At 37.9% G+C, this 21,237-nt stretch overlaps 5 protein-coding genes across 6 annotated transcripts; 1 reads left to right on the top strand and 4 right to left on the bottom strand.

Moving 5' to 3' along the window:
- Window positions 1-1,032: 1,032 nt before the first annotated feature.
- LOC126667069 (uncharacterized) lies at window positions 1,033-2,304 on the bottom strand. The gene is made up of 3 exons (XM_050360034.2): window positions 2,222-2,304; window positions 1,771-2,136; window positions 1,033-1,663 (listed from the first exon to the last, which is right to left on the bottom strand). Exons 1-3 carry the CDS (start codon window positions 2,285-2,287, stop codon window positions 1,070-1,072), a joined length of 1,026 nt encoding a protein of 341 aa, XP_050215991.1. The 5' UTR covers window positions 2,288-2,304; the 3' UTR covers window positions 1,033-1,069.
- A 195-nt stretch (window positions 2,305-2,499) lies between these two features.
- Window positions 2,500-6,215, bottom strand: LOC126667067 (serine/threonine-protein phosphatase 7 long form homolog). Of its 2 annotated transcripts, none has more exons than XM_050360033.2 (5): window positions 5,970-6,215; window positions 3,688-3,788; window positions 2,854-3,605; window positions 2,688-2,781; window positions 2,500-2,616 (listed from the first exon to the last, which is right to left on the bottom strand). In XM_050360033.2, the coding sequence occupies exons 2-5, from the start codon at window positions 3,784-3,786 to the stop codon at window positions 2,500-2,502; spliced, it is 1,062 nt and encodes a 353-aa protein (XP_050215990.1). In that variant the 5' UTR covers window positions 3,787-3,788; window positions 5,970-6,215. The 2 variants fall into 2 exon arrangements, with proteins under 2 accessions (XP_050215990.1, XP_050215989.1); XM_050360032.2 differs by lacking the exon at window positions 5,970-6,215 and adding an exon at window positions 3,956-4,012.
- On the bottom strand, window positions 4,672-5,590 carry LOC126668202 (uncharacterized). The gene is made up of 3 exons (XM_050361414.1): window positions 5,267-5,590; window positions 5,089-5,221; window positions 4,672-5,021 (listed from the first exon to the last, which is right to left on the bottom strand). Exons 1-3 carry the CDS (start codon window positions 5,588-5,590, stop codon window positions 4,672-4,674), a joined length of 807 nt encoding a protein of 268 aa, XP_050217371.1.
- Window positions 6,216-7,500: 1,285 nt separating the features above from the next.
- LOC126667385 (ABC transporter C family member 3-like) lies at window positions 7,501-13,801 on the top strand. The gene is given in 10 exon segments (XM_050360340.2): window positions 7,501-9,028; window positions 9,153-9,239; window positions 9,335-9,985; window positions 10,129-10,293; window positions 10,393-10,684; window positions 11,260-11,474; window positions 11,557-11,862; window positions 11,982-12,045; window positions 13,265-13,504; window positions 13,588-13,801. Coding segments are annotated over 10 exon segments (3,417 nt in total). The 5' UTR covers window positions 7,501-7,771; the 3' UTR covers window positions 13,728-13,801.
- A 143-nt stretch (window positions 13,802-13,944) lies between these two features.
- LOC126667386 (COP1-interacting protein 7) lies at window positions 13,945-20,483 on the bottom strand. The gene is made up of 9 exons (XM_050360341.2): window positions 20,168-20,483; window positions 19,910-20,089; window positions 19,377-19,495; window positions 19,040-19,080; window positions 18,897-18,949; window positions 18,653-18,805; window positions 17,928-18,169; window positions 15,687-17,293; window positions 13,945-15,267 (listed from the first exon to the last, which is right to left on the bottom strand). Exons 1-9 carry the CDS (start codon window positions 20,224-20,226, stop codon window positions 14,320-14,322), a joined length of 3,402 nt encoding a protein of 1,133 aa, XP_050216298.1. The 5' UTR covers window positions 20,227-20,483; the 3' UTR covers window positions 13,945-14,319.
- Window positions 20,484-21,237: the final 754 nt, after the last annotated feature.

The raw sequence follows: 21,237 nt of genomic DNA, 5'->3' as shown, positions 1-21,237 counted from the left end.
AAAAAAAAAAAATGCTTGCCGAAATTGTTGACTACAGGCAAAGCGAAAAATAAAAAGTAATTCTGGACTGATGACTTATTATGATGGATTTGTGTGGCCTGTAGTGTAGCAATATATAAAGCGAACAAAGGATTAAAAAACTCCCTCAACTTGTCACGATATATCAAATAAACCCAAGGTCGTAAAAATGGGTCAAAAAAATCAATAGTTGTGAAAATCAATCAAATACACCCATCTAACACAGAAAGAGAGTGGATAGCCAATTAACCCTAATTTATACTAATTAATCTTAATTAAAATTATAATTAGTCCCAATTAATCAAAATTCTAACTAATAAAAAAATAGGGGCCTGTTCTACCTTTTTTCCTTAATTGAGTTTAATATAACTTAATTAAACTCTAAATTAACTTAATTAAACTCTCCTAAAAAAGAATAAATTCCTAAGTAAACCTAACTGGATTTAACTACCAAGATTCATAATCTGTGAACTCAAATCCAAATAACAAAAACCAGCAAAAGCTCACAAAAACAAGGGTTTTTGACGGATCTGTGCCTACGGGCTTTTAAAAATTCCATTTTGGTGCCTGTGTGGGAATTAATCCCAAATTTGTGCCTGTGCCCACGTCATCCGCGATTTAATATTGCGGATGACGTTGCCATCCGCGATATTAAATCGCGGATGACATTAACAACACTAATTGGGGTAATTAACCCCAATTAATGCCATCCGCGATTTAATATCGCGGATGGCATCTCTCCCTAATCATTGGGGAGACAGTAATCTGTCTCCCCAATGATTGGGGAGAGACAATGATTGGGTTACCCCATCATTTTGTTTAAACTTTTTTTATAAAATAAATTCCGTATTTTAATTTATAAAATAAATTCCGTAATTTAATAAAATTCTAATAGAACATAAAAACCGTTTTTTAGTTAGCATTATATATTATTTTTTATGTTTTTACTAGTTTATACAAAAATTATAAATTGCATAAATAATATAATTACAAAATCGATAAAATAAAGTAGGATTACAAAGTTGATAGTGTTTTACAAAAAACAACAAAATCATAAATAATCTCGATATCTAGTGTTCTTCTCCAGTTGAGTCCTCATATCGTACCTCATATCTTGTCTGCGGCGCAGACTGCTCTCAGTAAGATCGCGATACTGTCTATCACCCGGTCTGTCACCTGGCGCGCCCTCGCTCTCGTGATCATCGTCTAGGGATAGCTCCTGATCATCTGCAGCCGGTGCAATAGTGGGTGCCTCCTGTGACTGCGGAAGGAGGCTGAAGGACGGACCCGAAAACTGAATACTGCCGGACTGTAACTCCTCGAAAGAGCCCCCCTCCCCGAGACCTGGACTGTTCAACCAAGCCTCTGATATCGAAAAAAACATCTGCGACGGATCCGCGACCGGGGTGGAAGGGGAGGGACGCGAATGTGACGTTGACGGTTGATCGAGCCAAGAAAACACGGGCCGGTAACCCTGATCAGAGGGGGTAGAAGGTTGACCATGCAGAGGTGCCTGAAATGGGGGTGGTGTAGCCTGTCGATACTGAGCCGGCTCTGTCAGAGGAGTGGTATACGACGTCTGTTCAGAGGAGTAAAACAACGGCCCGGATGACGGTGGTACCGGAAACGATGAGGTTGGAGGGACCTGAAATAAAGAATAAAATTAAAAATATAAAAATCAACATTTATTAACTTGTATTTTAAAATAAAGTGAAACTATTTTGCAAAAAAACTTAATAAAGTACGCAATACCTGCGAGTGCTGCTGAAACTGTGAACCGTCACCCTGAAACTGAGTAGGCCCGCAATAGTTCTGTCGCGTCTGCGAGCTCTCTCCTGCATCGTAATGATAGTACACAGGGGGCGGTATAGGCTGATCTGGCCGCTGGCGAGGCTGGCGTGGTGTAGGCCGCTGTCTACGACGACCGTGAATGGAATCCAAGTCAACCGTCAGAGGAGGGAGAGGAGGCAGTACAAATGCCGGGACTGCTGGCTCTGGCGGTGGAAGAGTGACATCCCGACGATCCTCCATGTACGCCATTTGTGAACTGCGTGCAGCGGACCCAATTATGGAGTCACGGCTAGATCTCCGGACGTGGACCATCTCCGCCAGATCACGCTATACAAGGGAAAACAGTAATCAGTAAATATATAGAAAGTAGAAAATGTAATTGTAAATTTATAAAAATAAAAAATTTACGTACACTCGAACCGTCAGCTGCACCCTGCCAGGTAATCCACCTCCGGCTGTGTCTTCGATACCACTCCATGTACTGGGAATGGTAGTGTGGTGGACGCTCAAAATGGTAACCGCCAACGACATGTGACTCCCTGTGGAGCCAAATCAGTACGTAATACCCTTGATCTCCATGTAGTTGTTGCTGCTCTTGTAAAGGAGGGAATGGAGGCGGTGATCTTGCACTGGGGCCAGAGGGATAGGCTTAATAAGCCCAAACTGCTGCAATACTCTATCTGGCTGGTGCTACTCCACAATGTTGTAGTAAATCAAGGGTACCCGAGCACGCCAAACTTGTGAACCCGCAAGGTACAGGGAGGGTGTGGATCTGAGGAGATCGTCGGTGTATGGCTGCCAAACAATCTGCATAGAAATAATTAGGTCAAAACATAAACTAAATTAAAATGAAAAGTATTGTAAAAAAATAAACTTACATCATCGTAACGCAGCCTGTCAAGCAAGAGTCTAAAGTAAGACAAATCGTGTCTGGGGGCCCCTCGGACCCGACGCTCCCTAGGGCCCGCCCATCTGTCAATTAAAAAAATTAAATGTCAAATTCATATATAACTATCAAATTAAATTAAACATTATAGTAAATACCTGTCGCCTAAAGGAAGATGCTGTGTGATGGGAAGCGCAGCGTAACGGGGACGTAACGGCGTCAAACGCTCAAAAGCCCAAAGCTGCAAAATCCAAAGGGCGCCACCGATGTTACGTCTGTGCTGTGAAGCCATAGAACAAATGCAAAGCTCGTGGTACAGGTGGGCAAGCACGGCTGATCCCCAACTGATGGATCGCTGATCCTCTAAATCCTCCAAATGTGGTAAAATCCTCAACCCCAAATGTCCACTGTTCAAATCAGTGAAGCACAGACCATCCAAAGCGGCCCAGAGATAAGCCCGAACAGCCCACTCCACCTCCATATCTGAAACGTCGTCGTCTAACTCTCGAAAATGACGGAACTGCTCGAATAACCACCCAGTCCCTACCCACGAAGAACCAGAAGTCGTCCCGCTCAACTCTAACTCTCTCCCCAAAAGGGCTACGCCGACGCCCTGGTAGTCGTGATGTGGACCTCCGATAACTGCAAATCCATCTACAGGCAGTCCTGTCAAGATGGCAACGTTCTGTAGTGTGACTGTGCACTCCCCCTCAGGTAACATAAAGGTATGGGTCTCCGGCCTCCACCTCTCCACTAAGGAAGTCACCAGAGACATATCTACCTGATACTGTCTCATCTCTATAAAACCAGACAACCCTGTCCGTACGACCCCCTCCCGGATACGAGGATGGATACTGTCGAAGGGCGTAAGTCCAAGACTCATACGCGATCCCAATGGTCTCAACTCCCCCTGTCAATAAGAAATGAGATGCAGTTAGATTGCGTTAACATAAAACGTTAAATAGAAATGTACAATATAAAAATTTACTTACCGGGTTGTCCCAAACAACCGATGAAACGTGATCATCCTGCATGGTCAACAAATCGGTCTCTACAGGACCGGGATCGTAGTACTCCTGTCGGGCAGCCATAACTGCATTTCAAATTACAAAAATACGTAAACACATTTCATACTAAGTAAACACATTCCAAACTAAACAAAATAAACACATTTCATAAAAGATAACCATTCATTCAAGTTAAATAGTACACAAAGTACATAAATTACAACCAACATGAAATTGAAAAGTTAAACATTACAACTAACTCTAATTTCCTGGGTTCCTAGCAGCATTAATACAAACTTGTGCCTGGTGGCCGAAAATGCCCGAGAAAATATTCGTGCGGAACATCAGCCCATTCAGGACGCCTCAGAACTGCTAAAATGCCAGCATGGCGATCAGAAATAATGGAAACCTTCCGTCCAAGAATGACCTGTTCCCGTAAATGCCCGAGAAAATATTCGTAACTTTCAGTACTTTCTGATTCCACAATTGCAAACGCTACTGGCATTATATGGCTGTTTCCATCTATCACTGACGCTATCAACATCGTCATCTTGTATCTCCCATACAAATGGGTCCCATCGACAAACAGAACAGGTTTGCAGAATCGAAATCCAGCAACCATCGGAAAAAAAGTCCAAAAACATTCTAACGAACGTTCTAATATTCGGCTGAAGCATCCCGTTAATGTAAACCTCATCGCCTACGCCAAATAATATAGAAAGTTTTAGAGTTAGAATATAAAATGTTTAATTCACCGTTAAACATGATTACATACCTTCCGCATGCCAGAATGAACCCGGATTTACGTGAACCATATTATGCATTAAGTCATTGATACATCCGAAGGATTCATGCCAGTCCCCGTAAACAGAAGCAATTGCCTTCTCCTTTGCATACCACATTCTTTTATATGGAGGTCTCACTCTATGTTCATCCCGAATGCCAGCAATAAGGGTATTAACGCGTATGTCACGCTGCTCCATCACTTCCCCTCCGCACGTATTTCGCAATTTCTCGTGCCCCAAAATTTCTATGATTAGCATTTGGCACCAGCTCATTGCACGTATGCGGCCCGATATATTTTGTGCATGTCCACGTATGAGTTGCTTGAAGCAGAGTTGCACGCAGCCACCATTTGCAAATAGGATTATACCTACATGCAAACACAACAGTATAGTTGGTTGTCTGGCGACTTTTGTGCTCCCTCCCATTCTCAACAGAATAAGCAGTAGCACATGCCTGAACAGAAGCACGATTTGGGAAGATCATCCCAAGTTGGAACTCCATCCCAGGATTCCACATAAGGTTCTCATCAGATTCTGGTGCCACATCAAAATCATCCAAATTGACATGGTTAAAACCTTCTGGGAGTTGCGATTGGTACACTGTCTTCTCCAGAATCATGATCATTGCAATCCTCTTGCTCTTCTGCCTCTTCCTCGCAACCAAAAAAATCCTCTTCATCATCTTCATCTTCATCACTCCCTATCTCCGACCCACTTGATTCACTCAGAACCAACTGATCCACAGAGACATCGTTACAAACGACAGTACGATACTAGACGTAAAATTCTAAAGTATCAAGCGCTCGGTACCGCATCGTCTCTCTCAAAATTCCAAAAATATGCTCGTTGTTTTCCACTGAGTACAACGAGTAGGAGACAATACGACCACTTTCAATTTTTGGAAGCCGAAAGTAGATTTTTGTAATCTCCACTTCCGAGTCCGTAGCGACTGCCCTTATACAAATATTTCTCAATTCTTCAAAATTCATCCTATCAATAATTGGCATATCCACCCGACGGCCGCCCTGGTATTCTACTCCAGCCGGAGAGCTTACCATACGGCCATCGCACCATATCACAAACGATAGGTTCATAGTCGTCATTGCTACAAATTTTATCAAAATAAATATACATCCGACTTATTTTAGCATTTTTTCAAATTCATTAAATAAAGTCTATTTTTTTTAGCAATATTTGTTTTTCATTTAAAATAGTGTAAACTATTTTTTGTCATTTTTCACAATTTTTACTATTTTTTTTAAAAATTAATATTTCACTAAATTAATATTTCTGAATAAACTATAATAACACCTACATTTTTGCTAACAATGACTAATTGAAAAATATAACATATTATACTAAAACTTCGTATTTTTTTAACGTACAATTACTTAATAAATAATTAAAAACCTAACATTTAAATTATATTAATCTATTTTTTTCTAATTTAATATAACAATAAAAAATGAAAAGTAAATTTACCTCTTGTAGTCCTCCTCCAATAGTTCTAAAATAATAAAACTCTTCAAAAATAAATTTCTAATGGAACCGCCATAAAAATAAAATCCGCTCTAAACCGCCGCTTGAGACATTATAATTGAGAGATATTTGTTTCGGTGTGAGAAAAATGAGGGCTGTGAGCCCCCATTTTATAGAATGCAATTCGCGATTTAATATCGCGGATTGCATTTAATTGTTGACCGTTGGAAGTTGTGCTTCCAACGGTCAACAGATTCCCTGCCAATGGCAGGGAATCTTTAAATGCCATCCGCGAAATTAATTCGCGGATGGCATTTAAGTTAGGTTAATCCACAGATTAACCTAACTTAATATCATCCGCGATCTATGAAGCACGGAAACTTCGACAAAGTTGCGTTTCCCGTTTCGAAAACGTTTCGAAAACCGGAAACTTTTGGACACCCGCACGAAACGTTTCGGGCCGTTTCCGTAAATTGTAAAAATTAATAATTTGTAAAAAAATTAAAATTATTGCCCACAAATAAAAAAATCTAACTAGTTACCCATAAATTTTACATTCGCATTGCCCACAATACATCAAATATACTTATTTGTGTTGAATTATATTATATTTTTTTATATATTTATAAAATTTTAAATATTTAGTATATTAGAATGAATTATTTTGTTAATTATCATAAATATTTTTATAATATTTTTATAAATATATCCTTATATTTTTGTTATTTACACGTTTCCCCCACGTTTCGTGTCCTCCATTTTGAAAAACTTTCGTTTTTCCGTGTCCGTTTCGCATCGTTTCCGTTTCCCGTTTCCGTTTCCGTGCTACCTAGTCCGCGATTTAATATCGCGGATGGCAACGTCATCCGTAATATTAAATCGCGGATGACGTGGGCCCAGGCACAAATTTGGGATTAATTCCCACACAGGCACCAAAATGGAATTTTTAAAAGCCCGTAGGCACAGATCCGTCAAAAACCCCAAAAACAACAGGATTGTTGTTCCTTTTCGTTTAGCGGAGCACAACGCTTCCTCGTTCGTCAACCTTGGTGACGATGGTGCAAAGACGATGTTGGTTAAACGACGGTGATGGTATAACGGCATCGATATTGGTTGAACGGCGGTGATGGTAGAACGCCGGAGTTGGTTAAACGGCAGTAACGTTCCCATGTGTAAGTTGATGTCCTAGCGCCGCAGGTTACGGGATTCGAAGAACAAACGGGGAGGAGCTGAGAGAGTTAGGTGAAGAAGAACAGACGACGAGGAGCTGACGGAGTTAGGTGAAGATGGTGGTTGGCGGCCGTCGTGAGTTGGGTAAAGATGGTGATCGTTTTTTTTGTTGGGTTTGTTTAGAAATTAGGGTTTGATTTTGAGAAGATGAAATGTAAAGGAAAAAGTAATATGAGGTCCCTGTATTTTTATTTCAAAAGGTTCCTGTATTTTTAAAGAAAAATTAAAATGATATAAAATTTAAAAATTATAAGGATTAAATTGTGAACAAAGAATTTAATTTAAATTTGAAAATCTTAAACTGTTAATTTAAAAAAAAATTAATATTAAGGACCATTTTGAACTGTTAACCTTTTGTTAATGGAGAGTGAAATACAATTGCAGAGGTGAGAGTAGGGGAGGGTGTGTTTGATCCGGTTTGCCATAGTTGTGGACTTAATTGATCCGGTTTTATAGATTCGTTTGTCCAGTGCCTAAATGGACAAGGAAGATTCAAAAATCAGGGGTATGTTTTGGCTTCTGCCTTCCTGGTGGGAAAGCTTATAGAATGTCTTTCGCAAAGGCATTGGTACTTTATGTTGCAGCAAATAAGAATTAGGATGCGTGCCGTACTTGTGGCAATGATTTATTGCAAAGGGTTGACACTTTCTTGCCAGTCGAAGCAGGGCCAGACTAGTGGGGAGATCATCAATATTATGACCGTTGATACCGAGCGAATTGGTGATTTTAGCTGGTGTATGCATGACCCTTGGCTGGTTATACTCCAAGTTGGTCTGGCCTTGTTCATATTGTATAAAAATCTTGGACTCGCATCAGTTGCTACTTTGCTTGCAACTATAGCTATCATGTTATTGAACTATCCGTTGGGAAGGCTAATGGAGAACTTCCAAGACAAGTTGATGGATTCTAAAGATAAACGAATGAAAGCAACATCTGAGATTTTAAGGAATATGAGAATTCTCAAGCTTCAGGCGTGGGAAATGAAGTTTTTGTCGAAGATTGTCGAGCTTCGGAAGATAAAAACAGGATGGTTGAGGAAATTTGTTTATACTTCAGCAATTGTTAGTTTTGTCTTCTGGGGTTCCCCTACATTTGTGTCTGTGGTCATATTTGGTTTTTGTATGCTTATGGGAATTCCCCTCGACTCGGGGAAGATATTATCTGCACTCGCTACATTCAGGATCCTTCAAGAGGCAATCTATAATCTTCCTGATACAGTGTCTATGATGGTTCAAACCAAGGTTTCCCTTGATAGAATTTCATCTTTTCTCCGGCTTGATGATTTACAGTCTAATGCAGTTGAGAGGTTAACAAGAGTCAGTTCTGTTACAGCAATTGAGATAGCAGATGGCATTTTCTCTTGGGAATTATTAGCTCCTAACCCGACATTGAAGGATATAAACTTGAAAGTACTCCATGACATGCGAGTTGCTGTATGTGGTACAGTTGGTTCTGGCAAGTCAAGCTTGCTATCCTGCATTTTGGGAGAGGTACCTAAGATATCAGGGACTCTTAAATTGTGCGGTACAAAGGCCTATGTCACACAGTCACCATGGATACAGAGTGGCAAAATTGAAGAGAATATTTTATTCGGAAAGAAAATGGATAGGGATAGGTATGAGAGGATTTTGGAGGATTGTTCCCTGAAGAAGGACCTCGAAATCCTGTCATTTGGCGACTAAACTATTATAGGCGAACGGGGCATCAATCTGAGTGGCGGACAAAAACAAAGAATACAGATTGCTCGAGCTCTCTACCAAGATGCTGATATCTATCTTTTTGATGATCCTTTTAGTACTGTTGATGCACATACTGGATCTCATTTATTTAAGGTGAGTCAATATTATTTGTTGAATGCTTTGATTATCTCACTTATTTAACTTGTGTTCAATTTGTTTTTTGTGTAACAGAAAATACTGATGTTTCTCATGAGCTATTTTGTTGGACCATTGACAGGAAGTTTTGCTAGGTTTCTTGAGTTCGAAAACGGTTATTTTTGTTACTCATCAGGTTGAGTTCTTACCTGCTGCTGATCTAATATTGGTGGGTGTAAGTTTTTTTCTTTTGTGCTTTTTGGTATTTATTATCTCGACTAGTCAAATCAATGCTTTTTGGTATTTTTTTATATTTTCGGTTAGGTAATGAAGGAAGGAAGGATTACACAAGCTGGAAAGTACAACGACATTCTCAGTTCGGGCTCTGATTTTATGGAACTTGTAGGTGCACATGAGTCAGCTTTATACGGTCTCAATTCAAATCAAGTAGGACCAGATTCTGAAAGTTTAAGTACCAGAAAAGACGGTGATGACACGAGTAGTACCACTGGGGTTTCCTTGAAAGAAGGAAACAAGGATTTAAGAGATAGTAAAGCTGACGAGATACCTGAGCCAAAGGCACAGCTTGTTCAAGAAGAAGAACGAGAAAAAGGTCGAGTTGGATATCTGGTGTACTGGAAATATCTTACCATGGCATATGGAGGAGCTCTGGTGCCCTTCATTTTGCTGGCACATATTCTTTTTCAGGTGCTTCAAATTGGGAGCAACTACTGGATGACTTGGGCAACTCCTGTATCGGTGGATGTGAAACCTCTTGTCAGCGGATCCACACTAATACTCGTTTATGTAGCGTTGGCAATTGGAAGTTCATTTTGCATCCCCATTCGTTCCACCCTTCTTGTAACAGCAGGGTATAAGACAGCAACTCTGCTGTTCGATAAAATGCATTTGTGCATTTTCCGAGCACCTATGTCCTTCTTTGATGCAACTCCAAGTGGACGAATTTTGAACAGAGTAAGTATACGTCTTTTTATGCTCTTCCGTTGCGTCTATAGATATTTTTCATTGCCTGTGGTCTTATGTTTTGTCTTCTTTATTCCCGTGAGAGATAAGCCGAACCTCATTCTCACTTAATGGATCTATTTTTGCTCTGATAGGCTTCTACGGACCAAAGTGAAGTTGACATGCAGATTCCATATCAAGTCGGGTTAGTTGCATTCTCAATGATCCAGCTACTAGGAATTGTGGCAGTAATGTCTCAAGTAGCATGGCAAGTGTTTATTGTTTTTATTCCTGTGATTGCTGCCTGCATCTGGTACCAGGTAATCTTTCTGATATTCAAACACTTGTATTCTTCAGCACATGCTTCGTAATTGTACATTGTTAACTCTTATTTTCGCAATTGTTCTTTTGTTATGCAGCAATACTACATAGCTTCTGCAAGAGAACTTTCCCGGTTGATTGGAGTTTGCAAAGCCCCTGTTATCCAGCATTTTGCGGAAAGTATATCGGGAGTGACAACCATCAGGAGCTTTGATCATGAACAAAGATTCCAGGAAATAATTATGAAGCTGACAGATGCATATTCTCGGCCCAAGTTCAACAGTGCTGCGGCAATAGAATGGCTATGCTTTCGCTTGGATATGTTCTCTGCTATTACGTTTGCCTTCTCTTTGTTTTTCTTAATCTCATTTCCGGAAGGAATCGATCCAGGTTAGTTGTGCTTGTCCTGACCCATACTCCAACTTATGTTTTTGTTAGGCATAATAGATAATGGCTGCTAGCAGTTTGCTAAACATGAATCTAAAGCTACATTAATTGTTGAAGTACATGTACATACATAGCTAATTATATTGAAGAATTTGAAGTTTTGGGATTCTATTTTTATTAATACTATAAAAAGAATTAAAGTTTCGGTATTAAATTATACTATATATAGGATAAAAACTTGGTATCATTTAACTCTGATACTTATTCATATGGCTGCTAAGTAATGAAAGAATATTAGAGCTACTCTATGATCAATTTTGATATGCAATGCTGTAGGCTGCCTTATATGTTAATGTCATGGTACGGAAATATCAAACATTGATCAAGAGTTTGTTACGGTAGCTATCTATGATCAAGAGTTAGTTACGGAGCTACTCTATGATCAATTTTCGTTTTATTAATTTTCTCTTCGGCTGCCATTAATGATTTACGTCATTGACGGTAGCTATCTCCTTTTTGTTGTTTTTTTGTTTGCAAGACTAAAATAAGTTGGTGCTTATTCTTTTTCCATTTTATAGCCATTGCTGGTTTAGCTGTGACATATGGACTGAACCTGAACACTTTACAAGCTTTGGTCATATGGCATATCTGCAATGCAGAGAATTCAATCATATCAGTAGAGAGAATACATCAATACATGTCTATTCCTAGTGAACCTCCTCTTGTAATCGAAGAACATAGGCCAGACCGTTCTTGGCCAGCATTTGGCGAAGTTGATATTGATCATCTGCAGGTAGTTTACTTGTTTTGCTCGACCCGTAACTCTGATTCTTTTTCCTGGCATACGTGAGATTAATGACAATGACATGATGCAGGTCCGATATGCCCCTCACATGCCGCTTGTGTTGCAAGGTCTGACTTGCATTTTCCAAGGAGGCAAGAAAACTGGTATAGTAGGAAGAACAGGCAGTGGGAAATCGACCCTCATACAAACTCTTTTCCGCATTGTCGATCCTGCAGTTGGTCAGATCATGATTGACGGCATCAATATAGCATCAATTGGTTTGCACGATTTGCGGTCAAGACTTAGCATTATTCCTCAGGATCCCACCATGTTTGAAGGGACTGGACGGAGTAACCTGGATCCTCTTGAAGAATACACAAACAGGCAAATCTGGGAGGTCTGTCTATCATATTTGTTCTGTTTATCGATAGAATAATTCTTTCACTCGAAATGGAGTGTTTTAGGATTGTTAATTTCGTTGAAGGTGCATACTAACGTATATTTTAACGGTTCCAGGCTCTTGATAAGTGTCAACTTAGAGATGAAGTTAGAAAGAAGGAGAAAAAGCTAGACTCCACAGGTTTGTTTTTGTACTCTAGTTTTATAGTTCAAATTGAATTAAAAATGTACTCTTTTTTTCCTCAAAACCGAGTTGAATTCATTTAGGCATCGTTTGGATTGAGGGTTTTTAAAAGGCCTAATGTCTTAAAAAACCCCGACCTTTTAGCCCCTTCTCAATCATACCCTGACGTTGAAAATTTGTCAATTTTACCCTATTTTGCATTTTTGTGTTTCAATTGTACCCTGAAAAATTAAATTAACGTCTTTTGCGTTTGGAAATTTGTTTAAAACATTCTCCATGTCTCGCATATATTGATTGTATATTTTTAAAATTTATTTAAATTTAGTTAAATTAATTAAGAATTTAAATTAGTATTAATTTGATTATAGTTTTTAGTTAGTTTTTAAAAATAAAAGACTTATTTGTACTTTTTTGAATAAAAAAGAATTTAATTTCACGTTTAGACTTAATTAATTGAATGATTTCATCATTTAAATAAAAAAATTAACAAAAATTAAAATATTGGGGTACAATTGAAAACGGAAAATTCAAAAGTGGGTAAAATTGACAAATTTTCAACGTCGGGGTGGTATTGAAAAAAAGTTTAAAGGTGAGGGGTTTTTGAGTGATTAGGCCTTTTTAAAATCCATGGATTTTAATAAAATCGATGGATTTTAAATCAATGGAATTTAAATCCATAGATTTTAAAATTCTATCGTTTGGATTGAATATAAAATCAATAATATTATTTATGGAAAATAATAAATAGTATAGCAATCCATCATCTATAAAAAATGACGGATTTGGACTTTCCCACGTAGTAGGTGGGAAATCAAAACCCTCAAAAATGATGGATTGTAGAAAATGAGGGAATTTATAAATCCATGGATTCTATTAATTTTTTTTCTAGGCAAACGATAGATTTTGTTCAAATTCATGGATTGTATAAAATCCATCGTTTAGAATCCATCAATCCAAACGGTGCCTTAAGTAATTTTGTTCAATCTGAACCAAATCAAATCAGTCGGTCCATTTGATTCTCAATTTCTGTCTAAATTAAAACTGAACTGTAAATCTTTTACGTCCAAAACCGAACTGAAAACCAAATTTCTTTTATATTATCTAAACCAAACTGAATTTGTCGGTTCAGTTTGGCTCAGTTTTTGCCTTTCCCTAGTTGTATGCAAATGTTTGACACTTTATGGCATAGATTAAAACAATCATCCTGTTGCTGCAGTCGCTGAAAATGGAGAAAACTGGAGTATGGGTGAGAGGCAACTAGTATGCCTCGGACGAGTACTACTGAAGAAGAGTAAGATCTTAGTCCTTGACGAAGCTACAGCTTCAGTTGATACAGCTACAGACAGTTTAATTCAGCAAACCATTAAGCAACAGTTCACCAACTCTACTGTTATAACCATCGCCCATCGAATAACTTCCGTTCTTGACAGCGACATGGTTCTGCTTTTAAGTCATGGTGAGGGTGTTATTCAAATCCAGTGTACCTTAGCAAATGCTATTGATATGCAATTTTCTTGATAATTTATAACCGTGATACAGGGCTCATTGACGAATACGACTCTCCGACAAGATTACTAGAAAATAAGTCATCATCATTTTCGCAACTTGTAGCAGAATACACCGCTAGGTCAAACACCAGTTTTGACAAGTTAAACGAATTGAATGAGAAACCTTTGTAAACCAAACATAAGTTTCTTGATGACGACTATAACATCAATAACAATAAGGTAACTAAGTTACCAGTTGCGTTTCATTCAACTCCAGATCATAAATTAAAAACAAACAAATTATCTTCATTCTTAAAATGGAAATCAAATAGCTCAAAATGTATCGGAACAAGCTTACAAATTACAATAACTAAAATACAAGGTTTACTCTAATACATACAAGCAGAAAAAAAAGAATTCAATGAATGATTTGTAAAGAACCAGAAAAAGGGTTTCAGTATATTATCAACACATAAACAAGTAAAAACTTTACTTCTTTGCACTCTCACTCCAGGCAATACCAAACCTGAATAATGTACAAAACATGCTCTCATATGGCTTCACAACCAAAAGCCTTATTACGTATCGAAGCTACCAAACGGAAACGCTCAGGAAATGCCCAAACCGAAGCAATCAAAATGATATTTTTTGTGAAAATAGGTTATAAATATACAGTTTCAAAAATATTTCTGGAAATGAAAATGTAAACGCTGAATGTAGGACTCGAGAAGTTTCCGTGCAACATAGAAGCTACTTATCCATACTTACATGTGATTTGGTGACATCAATTCACAATAGATGTTCGGCTTTTCTTTCCGAACAGAAGAAGCTTCCTAAATCCTTTAGCAGCTTTAGGAGACGTTTCGTCACTGTTCCACTTCTTCCTTGAGTGAAATTGTTCAGGGCTCATTTCAGTAGGTGGTGGGGTTGACATATATATCTCAGATTTCTTTGGTGAAGGAAGATTTTCACTTCCTACACTGTACTCTGCAGTTTTCTCAGCAGAAAGATTTAAGGCCTTGTTTGGTGGTTCCGGCACAGAATGAGTAATCATATCCAAAGTTTGCGGACCATGATCTTCAGGAATTGGTGCTGCTACGAATAATTCCTCGGTATCAAGTTTTAGGTGATTCGGTTTTCCAGATAACTCGATGCGGACTGTACTACCATTATATGCCTTATCATCAGAAGCATCTCTTTCTGAAACCATCTTTCCTTCGTTCTTATCTGCCGAAGCAATATTGTGTAACTCTTTAATGTCTTCATATTCGTCCATGGCGTTGGTAGGTGGAGAGGTTTGTGGAGGCAGCACCACGGTTGGCTTCTCCGTTTTGCCTACAACCTTGATTTCCTTCTTTGGAGGGACATCCGATTTTGCATTGTTCAGACTCGGTTTCTTATTATCAGCAGAAGCAGTCTTTTGTGATATACTATTTGCCTTCAAGGGTATCTTTTTAAGGTGGGCAGGTTGTGATTGAGCTGATTCTACCTTTGGTGTTGTTCGAGCAGTTGCGAGACGATCAATGGTGGAACTCTTAAATACTGCTTTCTTGTTCTCTTGGCTTGAAGACTGACTTTTATAATTTTCATTTTTCAATGAAGCTGAAGTGGACAACTTTTTAGCCGGCATTCTCTTGGACGCTGCCGGACTATTGCCAGCCGCATTTCTTTCAGCAATTCTCTTTTGGCGTTGAATTAATAACTCCTCCATTCTCTTTCTGTTCTCTTCTTCCTATATGTAATTAAGCAGATGAAAGAGTATAAAATGAGCAAACACACAGGAAATGCCAAAAATATAAAAGGAAACAAATAGGAAACGAAGATATTTTTTTTTTTCAACAATGTCAACTGATTTGTCCTGTTTGTTAAGTTACAGGGTTAGAGAACAAACTTCCAAAATCATTTTATTTCCTCATCTATAATTTATTTAGCGAAAGGACAATAACATGTGTTGCACGGAAACGAAATGCTAAGATGGAAAATGCTCAAACGGGGAAAAATGGAATTTCTTACAAGAATGCATTACATTTTTAATGTCTTAAGAGTTTCAAAATTATTATCGAAAATGGAAACAAAATGCTAATTAATTAACATAGGACCCGAAAAATTTCCATTCAACGAAGACTATAACTTAAATACTTGTTTAAGTACCTGGGCAGATTTGCTTTTCGGAACATTGGTTCTGCCTGCAGTAGTTGGTTTCTTGATCCTTGACATCAAATCACTTTTGCTTTTTGTAAGAGATGGATTTGCAATTTTTGACCTTGCTTCCTTACCAGAAAGTTTTCCACTAGATTTTCCATTGATGCCCTTATCATTAGAAAGAGGCTTTTCTTCAGCAGCATTTGTTTCAAGACCAGAATGTCTTCCATTGATTTCAGTAGAAAAGGGGTCATTTCCGTAATCAATTTCTGGAGACCAAGATGATATAACATTCTCAGCTGCGGACTCACGTCCAAGCACCATGAAAAGATCATCCGGTTCCTGAGTACACCCTTCATCCTTTTCATGTGAAACTTCAGCTGTGCCATTTTCATATCGAGTAGCTTCAAAAATATCTGGGGCCATGCTAATATCAGTCCTTAGGATCGATTCAGCATGATCATCTACTAACGGTCTAGCTTGGATCATAAACGAGTCATCGGCTAGAACATCTTTCTTACTTTTTTCAAACTGGAAAGTATCATCCATCAAATATGAAGCATAATCGTCCTTATTTACCGGCTTATCTAGACCATTGCTGATGTACCAATCTCCTTTATTTTGAGTTCTGATCATAAGAGATTCAGTAGAGTGATCAGAAACAGTTGTTTGCCGATTCTCTTGTTCCCCATTTTCTCGAGAAAATAACATTTCTTCATATGTGTTATCACTTTTCCTTGACATAGGCTTCATAATTTCACCAGCCTCAAAGTTTTCGAGACGATATTCACCTTCATTAATAGTTTCTCTATTAGCTGCAATAAAGGAATCATTCGAAATTGATACTTGCTTTCTCAATTTCTCGGATTCCACATTTAATGTCAAGGATCTTTCCTCGTCAAAGTAAAGCTGTGGTTCGGTTTGTAAAGAGTCATCCTTGTCCTGCATAATGAGGTTCTGGAAGGCACCCCACTGATCATTTCCTTTTTGTCGATCAGGATTATTTGCAGCTACTTCTTTATCCTCATCATTTGAACCGTCTATATTGCTGCGATGAGATTTCTTATGTCGTCTCTCCAAAGAACCCGTAATGAAATCTTCTTCATCAGACGTCTTGTCTTCTCCATCCCTCTTAGAAGTAATGTAATTAATATTGCGGATAACGACCTTTCTTGAGGATTTTTTCCCGTGCTTCTTCCTATACGGTTGTTCAACTGAAGACTGCTTTTCGCCATTTTGTGTACTTTCATCAGATTCTGTCTCTGAGCCAGAATCACTAGGTTCAGATGAATCATCTTGGTTTGAACTTTCTAGTCCCTTTCTACGTGAAGACTTCTTTTTCCTGGATGATGATTTATGCCTCTTATGGTCATCTGGTTCACGTTGGCGTCCGTAGCTAGCATCATCCATTCTTGGAGGCCATTGCATATTCCCTGGAAAGTACGGAGGTGCAACTTGCATACCCGGATAAAGGTAGCCTTGATAGGGGGGCATCTGTTGATATACAGGTCCTTGAAAATTATGCATGTATTGAGGAATATTATTTGGCCATGGTATCGGCCCTTGAGCTTTTCCTTGCGTAGAATGCACCTGAGTTGATGGCGGCAAACTACCATCTGTTAAAGATATTCATCAACATCAAAGATGTTCCAACACTAAGAGGCAACATTGCACCGAAACCCTTCTGAAAACTCCCAAACTTTATATTTATAACCTATTACTATAAAAAAAAATGTTTCTCCATATTTCATTTCAAAGTTTCCGTGCGACATTGTTAAGAGGTTAAACTATCAATAGCTTTGTTTTATTTTCAGGTTATGAAAAATGTATACAAATAGAATATAGTAAAGCAAAAGATCCCAATAAAATACTAAATGCTCCATCAAATTCAAGCTCAATAAATCACTGCACTAGATAACAAATGCAAATTGCCATGGTACCGAAAATCTAGAGGCATTCGATCCTTCCATAAAAAGCAGTTACACATGTTACATACTTACGATATGCTATTTTGCAGAACAGAGAAATCCAAGGCATTAAATTTTTTTAAACCAAACATTATGTTCAATACTACAAAAGTTGCGTGCATAAAGCGAACCGAACCATATGTCGAATACTATAGAAGTTATGAATTTTTCTAGTGGCGTACTCCAAACAAGTTTGTAATGCATTTCGATACTGGAGATTGACTGACCATGACTTAGAGAACTATATCACATTATACAGGGGAACACGAATATTTTTCCATACCTTGGTTTGGGTCTACACTTCCAATACTTGTTTCAGAGACTGCATCTATTGAGCCATTGTTTTTACCAACAGAAAGACCGATAAGTTGGCTGGGATAATTTTCCTCATCAGCAAGCACAATTCCAGAAGTTCCAAGGTATGGTAACTCCAGCCTAGCTGCCTGCATGGCTGCAATTTCATCCATCCATAGCCGATCTTGATTCTTTTTCTTGCATAATTCTATGAAATTTAAGCATGCTTCCCTGAGTAAAATCAGAAAAATTTTATTACTGTAGACAAACTACTAAAATGATGATGTTGATAAAGTTAAAGATGCTGAATATAAGTCCGGAACAAACAGAGGATACGGAATTTCCTCCTCCTCAAATGAGAGATTTTGCCAGTCATTATCAGCTAAACCCAAATCTCCAAGTATGATAAGTGCTCGCAAACTTGTCAATAATAACATCACAAAATCGCGATAATAAAAAAGAAAATGAAAAACAAATGCTTCTTTACTATGCCATGCAGTATCTATCAGGCTATCACCAGTTCATTCGGTGGCTGCTACTTGCATTTGTCTCTATTTCTTAAATTTTAAATTCGGACAGTAACAGGCGGGAAATAAGAGAATGTCAGTATGAAAATGTTCATGTGTCACTATGAGACTTGATATAATTTACTCTACACTTACCTACAACTACAGGTGAGAGTTCTAGCGTACAAGAGACTAATATTTTTGATACCTTAAACGTGAAGCTCCAAAAGCATCGGCGAAGGAAATTAGGTCATTCATACAGTCCAGTTCAAATCCAATAACCAAAGCGCGAGCATATGCCATTGCTTGCTCTTTGCGGAGCACAGCTTTCCGAGTTTCTAAAGCCCGTTGAAGATGAGTCCTGTTCATTAGCCCGAGCTTAATAGTTAATTTATGATATTTCAAATGCACTTTATCATCAAATAAGTCAGGTTAAAGTAAGGTAAAATTACTTGGAATTCTCTTCCTGTGTTGCATCACTGACGCCATCGTAATCACCTTTGGCCTAAAACAGATTAATGTTATGCTACCAGGATTGGAAGAAACATCACAAAACAACGTCTCAAATGTATATTTAAACTAATGAGATAGATACCTTAGATGCGCCAGAGAACTTCTGATAATTTCCACCTGCACCTGGAAGAGATTACCAGTCAATACGCAATCAGTTAACATTAGTCTTCATGGATTAAGATACATCTCAATAGCATGGAAATGAAACGAAACAGTCAAAAAAGGAAATATCAAAAGAACTTTTTTTATAAGAATAGGTTATAAATGTAGTGTTTTAGAGTTTCACAAGAGTTAACGAAAATAAAAACAGAACTCCGAAATGTAGGACTTGAAAAGTTTTCGTGCACAAATGCATGTGAATTAACCAACATTAATTGATAATGATGAAAATTTACACTCATCTACCCAAGCATACATACCTTCTGCATCTCCATTAGAAAGCTCGTTTGATTGAACTGAACTCTCAATCTGCTCTAACTCTGTCTCTATTAGAACAAATCTCTCGAGAACTTCCGGTGTGCTAACAAATCTCACAAATCTGTAATTGAAAATATTACAACATTCAGATACTGCAGTTAGTGACTTGTTCACAATGATCTAAACATTTTGTTTCTACAATCAATCTTCAAAGCCTTAAATACAAATAAAATCATTAAATATAGCTTATTTTGCACTTGCAACACTAATATTTAGTGTCATCCTTGTTGATGTGGACGCCGGAATCCGTCTTACCACCCCTTCCCTTTTTGGATTCCGGCGCTCCACGTCAGCATGACCGATCCAATTTACTCTCTGATTCGAATTGCAAACAAATATAAGTTGGTGTTTCAAATAGTAAAAAGTATAAGTAACAGTTCATGATTTTATACCATTTTTCAGATCTAGAAACTGTAAAAATTACAATACCAACCACAAAAGATAAAAAAACATTATTAAACTTGTTTTAAATTACCTCTGAAGAGTAGCCTTAGTGAACCAATAAACATGCGGAGGAAGAGGACGAAGCAGTATGGAATAGCCACCTCTAGAAATCTGATCCTTAGCAGTTTTCAAGTGTAAAACAAAGGGTTGCAAAAGCCCAGATGCCAATTTCTCATTTGCACCACCACCATCATATATCACAAGATCACATCTTCAACAACACACAGTTCAATAAATTTAAACTAAGTAAAGCATTGGTAAATTAATAATAATATTAAAGAAAATGTACCTGGTTCTGGTGGGAGTGAGCTGAAACAGTGCATGATCAAGAACAGTTCTTGGGTCCATAATGAAAGATTTGTAATTTGTGGTGATAGATTCTTAAAGATTCATTCTTTGAACAGAGATACAAACAGAACCAGAAATAGAAAATATTGGGATATGTTGGAATGAAAGAAGGGTCCCACGTGAAGTGCCGACAATGGAGTTCATAAGTGGGTGCACAGGAAGGGAGTGACAGTGTTGGTTTGTTTTGTAGTTGAAGAGAAGAAAAGGTGGATCTAAGGTGGTGGTGGTTGATGTATTTGGCAGTTGAGATGTCTGTTTCTTTCGCAATGGGGATGTAAACCAGTGTTTTAAAAACCGGATTTTTTGATTGAACCGGGTTGGACAAGTTGAACCGGATTAAACCGGTAAAAAGCCGAATGTTGAGCCGAATCGGACCGAATTGAACCGGTAAAAATCCGGTGAATCAGTAATTTTTTTAATTTTTTTTAAATTTATTAAACCGGTTGAACCGGTCATTGAACCGGTTCAACTGGTTGAACCGAAAACCGATGGCCTCACCGGTTCGGACACCGATTCGGTTTTTAAAACACCGTGTAAAGCTACTATATTCATTATAGCGCAAATTACTATAAGGTCCTTTATATTTAACATAATTCACACATTAATCTCACTTGTTTGAAAATTAAACTATATAGCCCCTCATTTTTTTTTCCGTCAACAGTTTAGTCCCTCCGTTTATTTTTGGTGATAGTCAACGAAGTAAAAGGACTTAGGAGTAAATTATTTTTCAAATATGAGGGACGAAATTGTTGATAAAAACAAAAGTGAGGGACTAAATTGTTGACAAAAATAAAAATGGGGGGTCATATAGTTTCTTTAACTTTGTTGACTGACAGTAAAAATGAATGGAAGGACTAAATCATTACCTGAAATAAAAGTGAGGGACCATATCGTTTGATTTTTAAACAAAAAGGATTAAAATATGAATTATATCAAATGTGAGGGGTGTCAAAGTAATTTGCTCTTCATTATATTCATATGCCTTCATATAATTTCAAAGTAATGTTCATG

The sequence above is a fragment of the Mercurialis annua genome, linkage group LG2, assembly GCF_937616625.2.
Source record: "Mercurialis annua linkage group LG2, ddMerAnnu1.2, whole genome shotgun sequence".
In the NCBI taxonomy this organism is placed as follows: Eukaryota; Viridiplantae; Streptophyta; class Magnoliopsida; order Malpighiales; family Euphorbiaceae; genus Mercurialis; species Mercurialis annua.
Note: the sequence above shows the minus strand (reverse complement) of the source record. Positions and strands in the feature narration are given on the sequence as shown.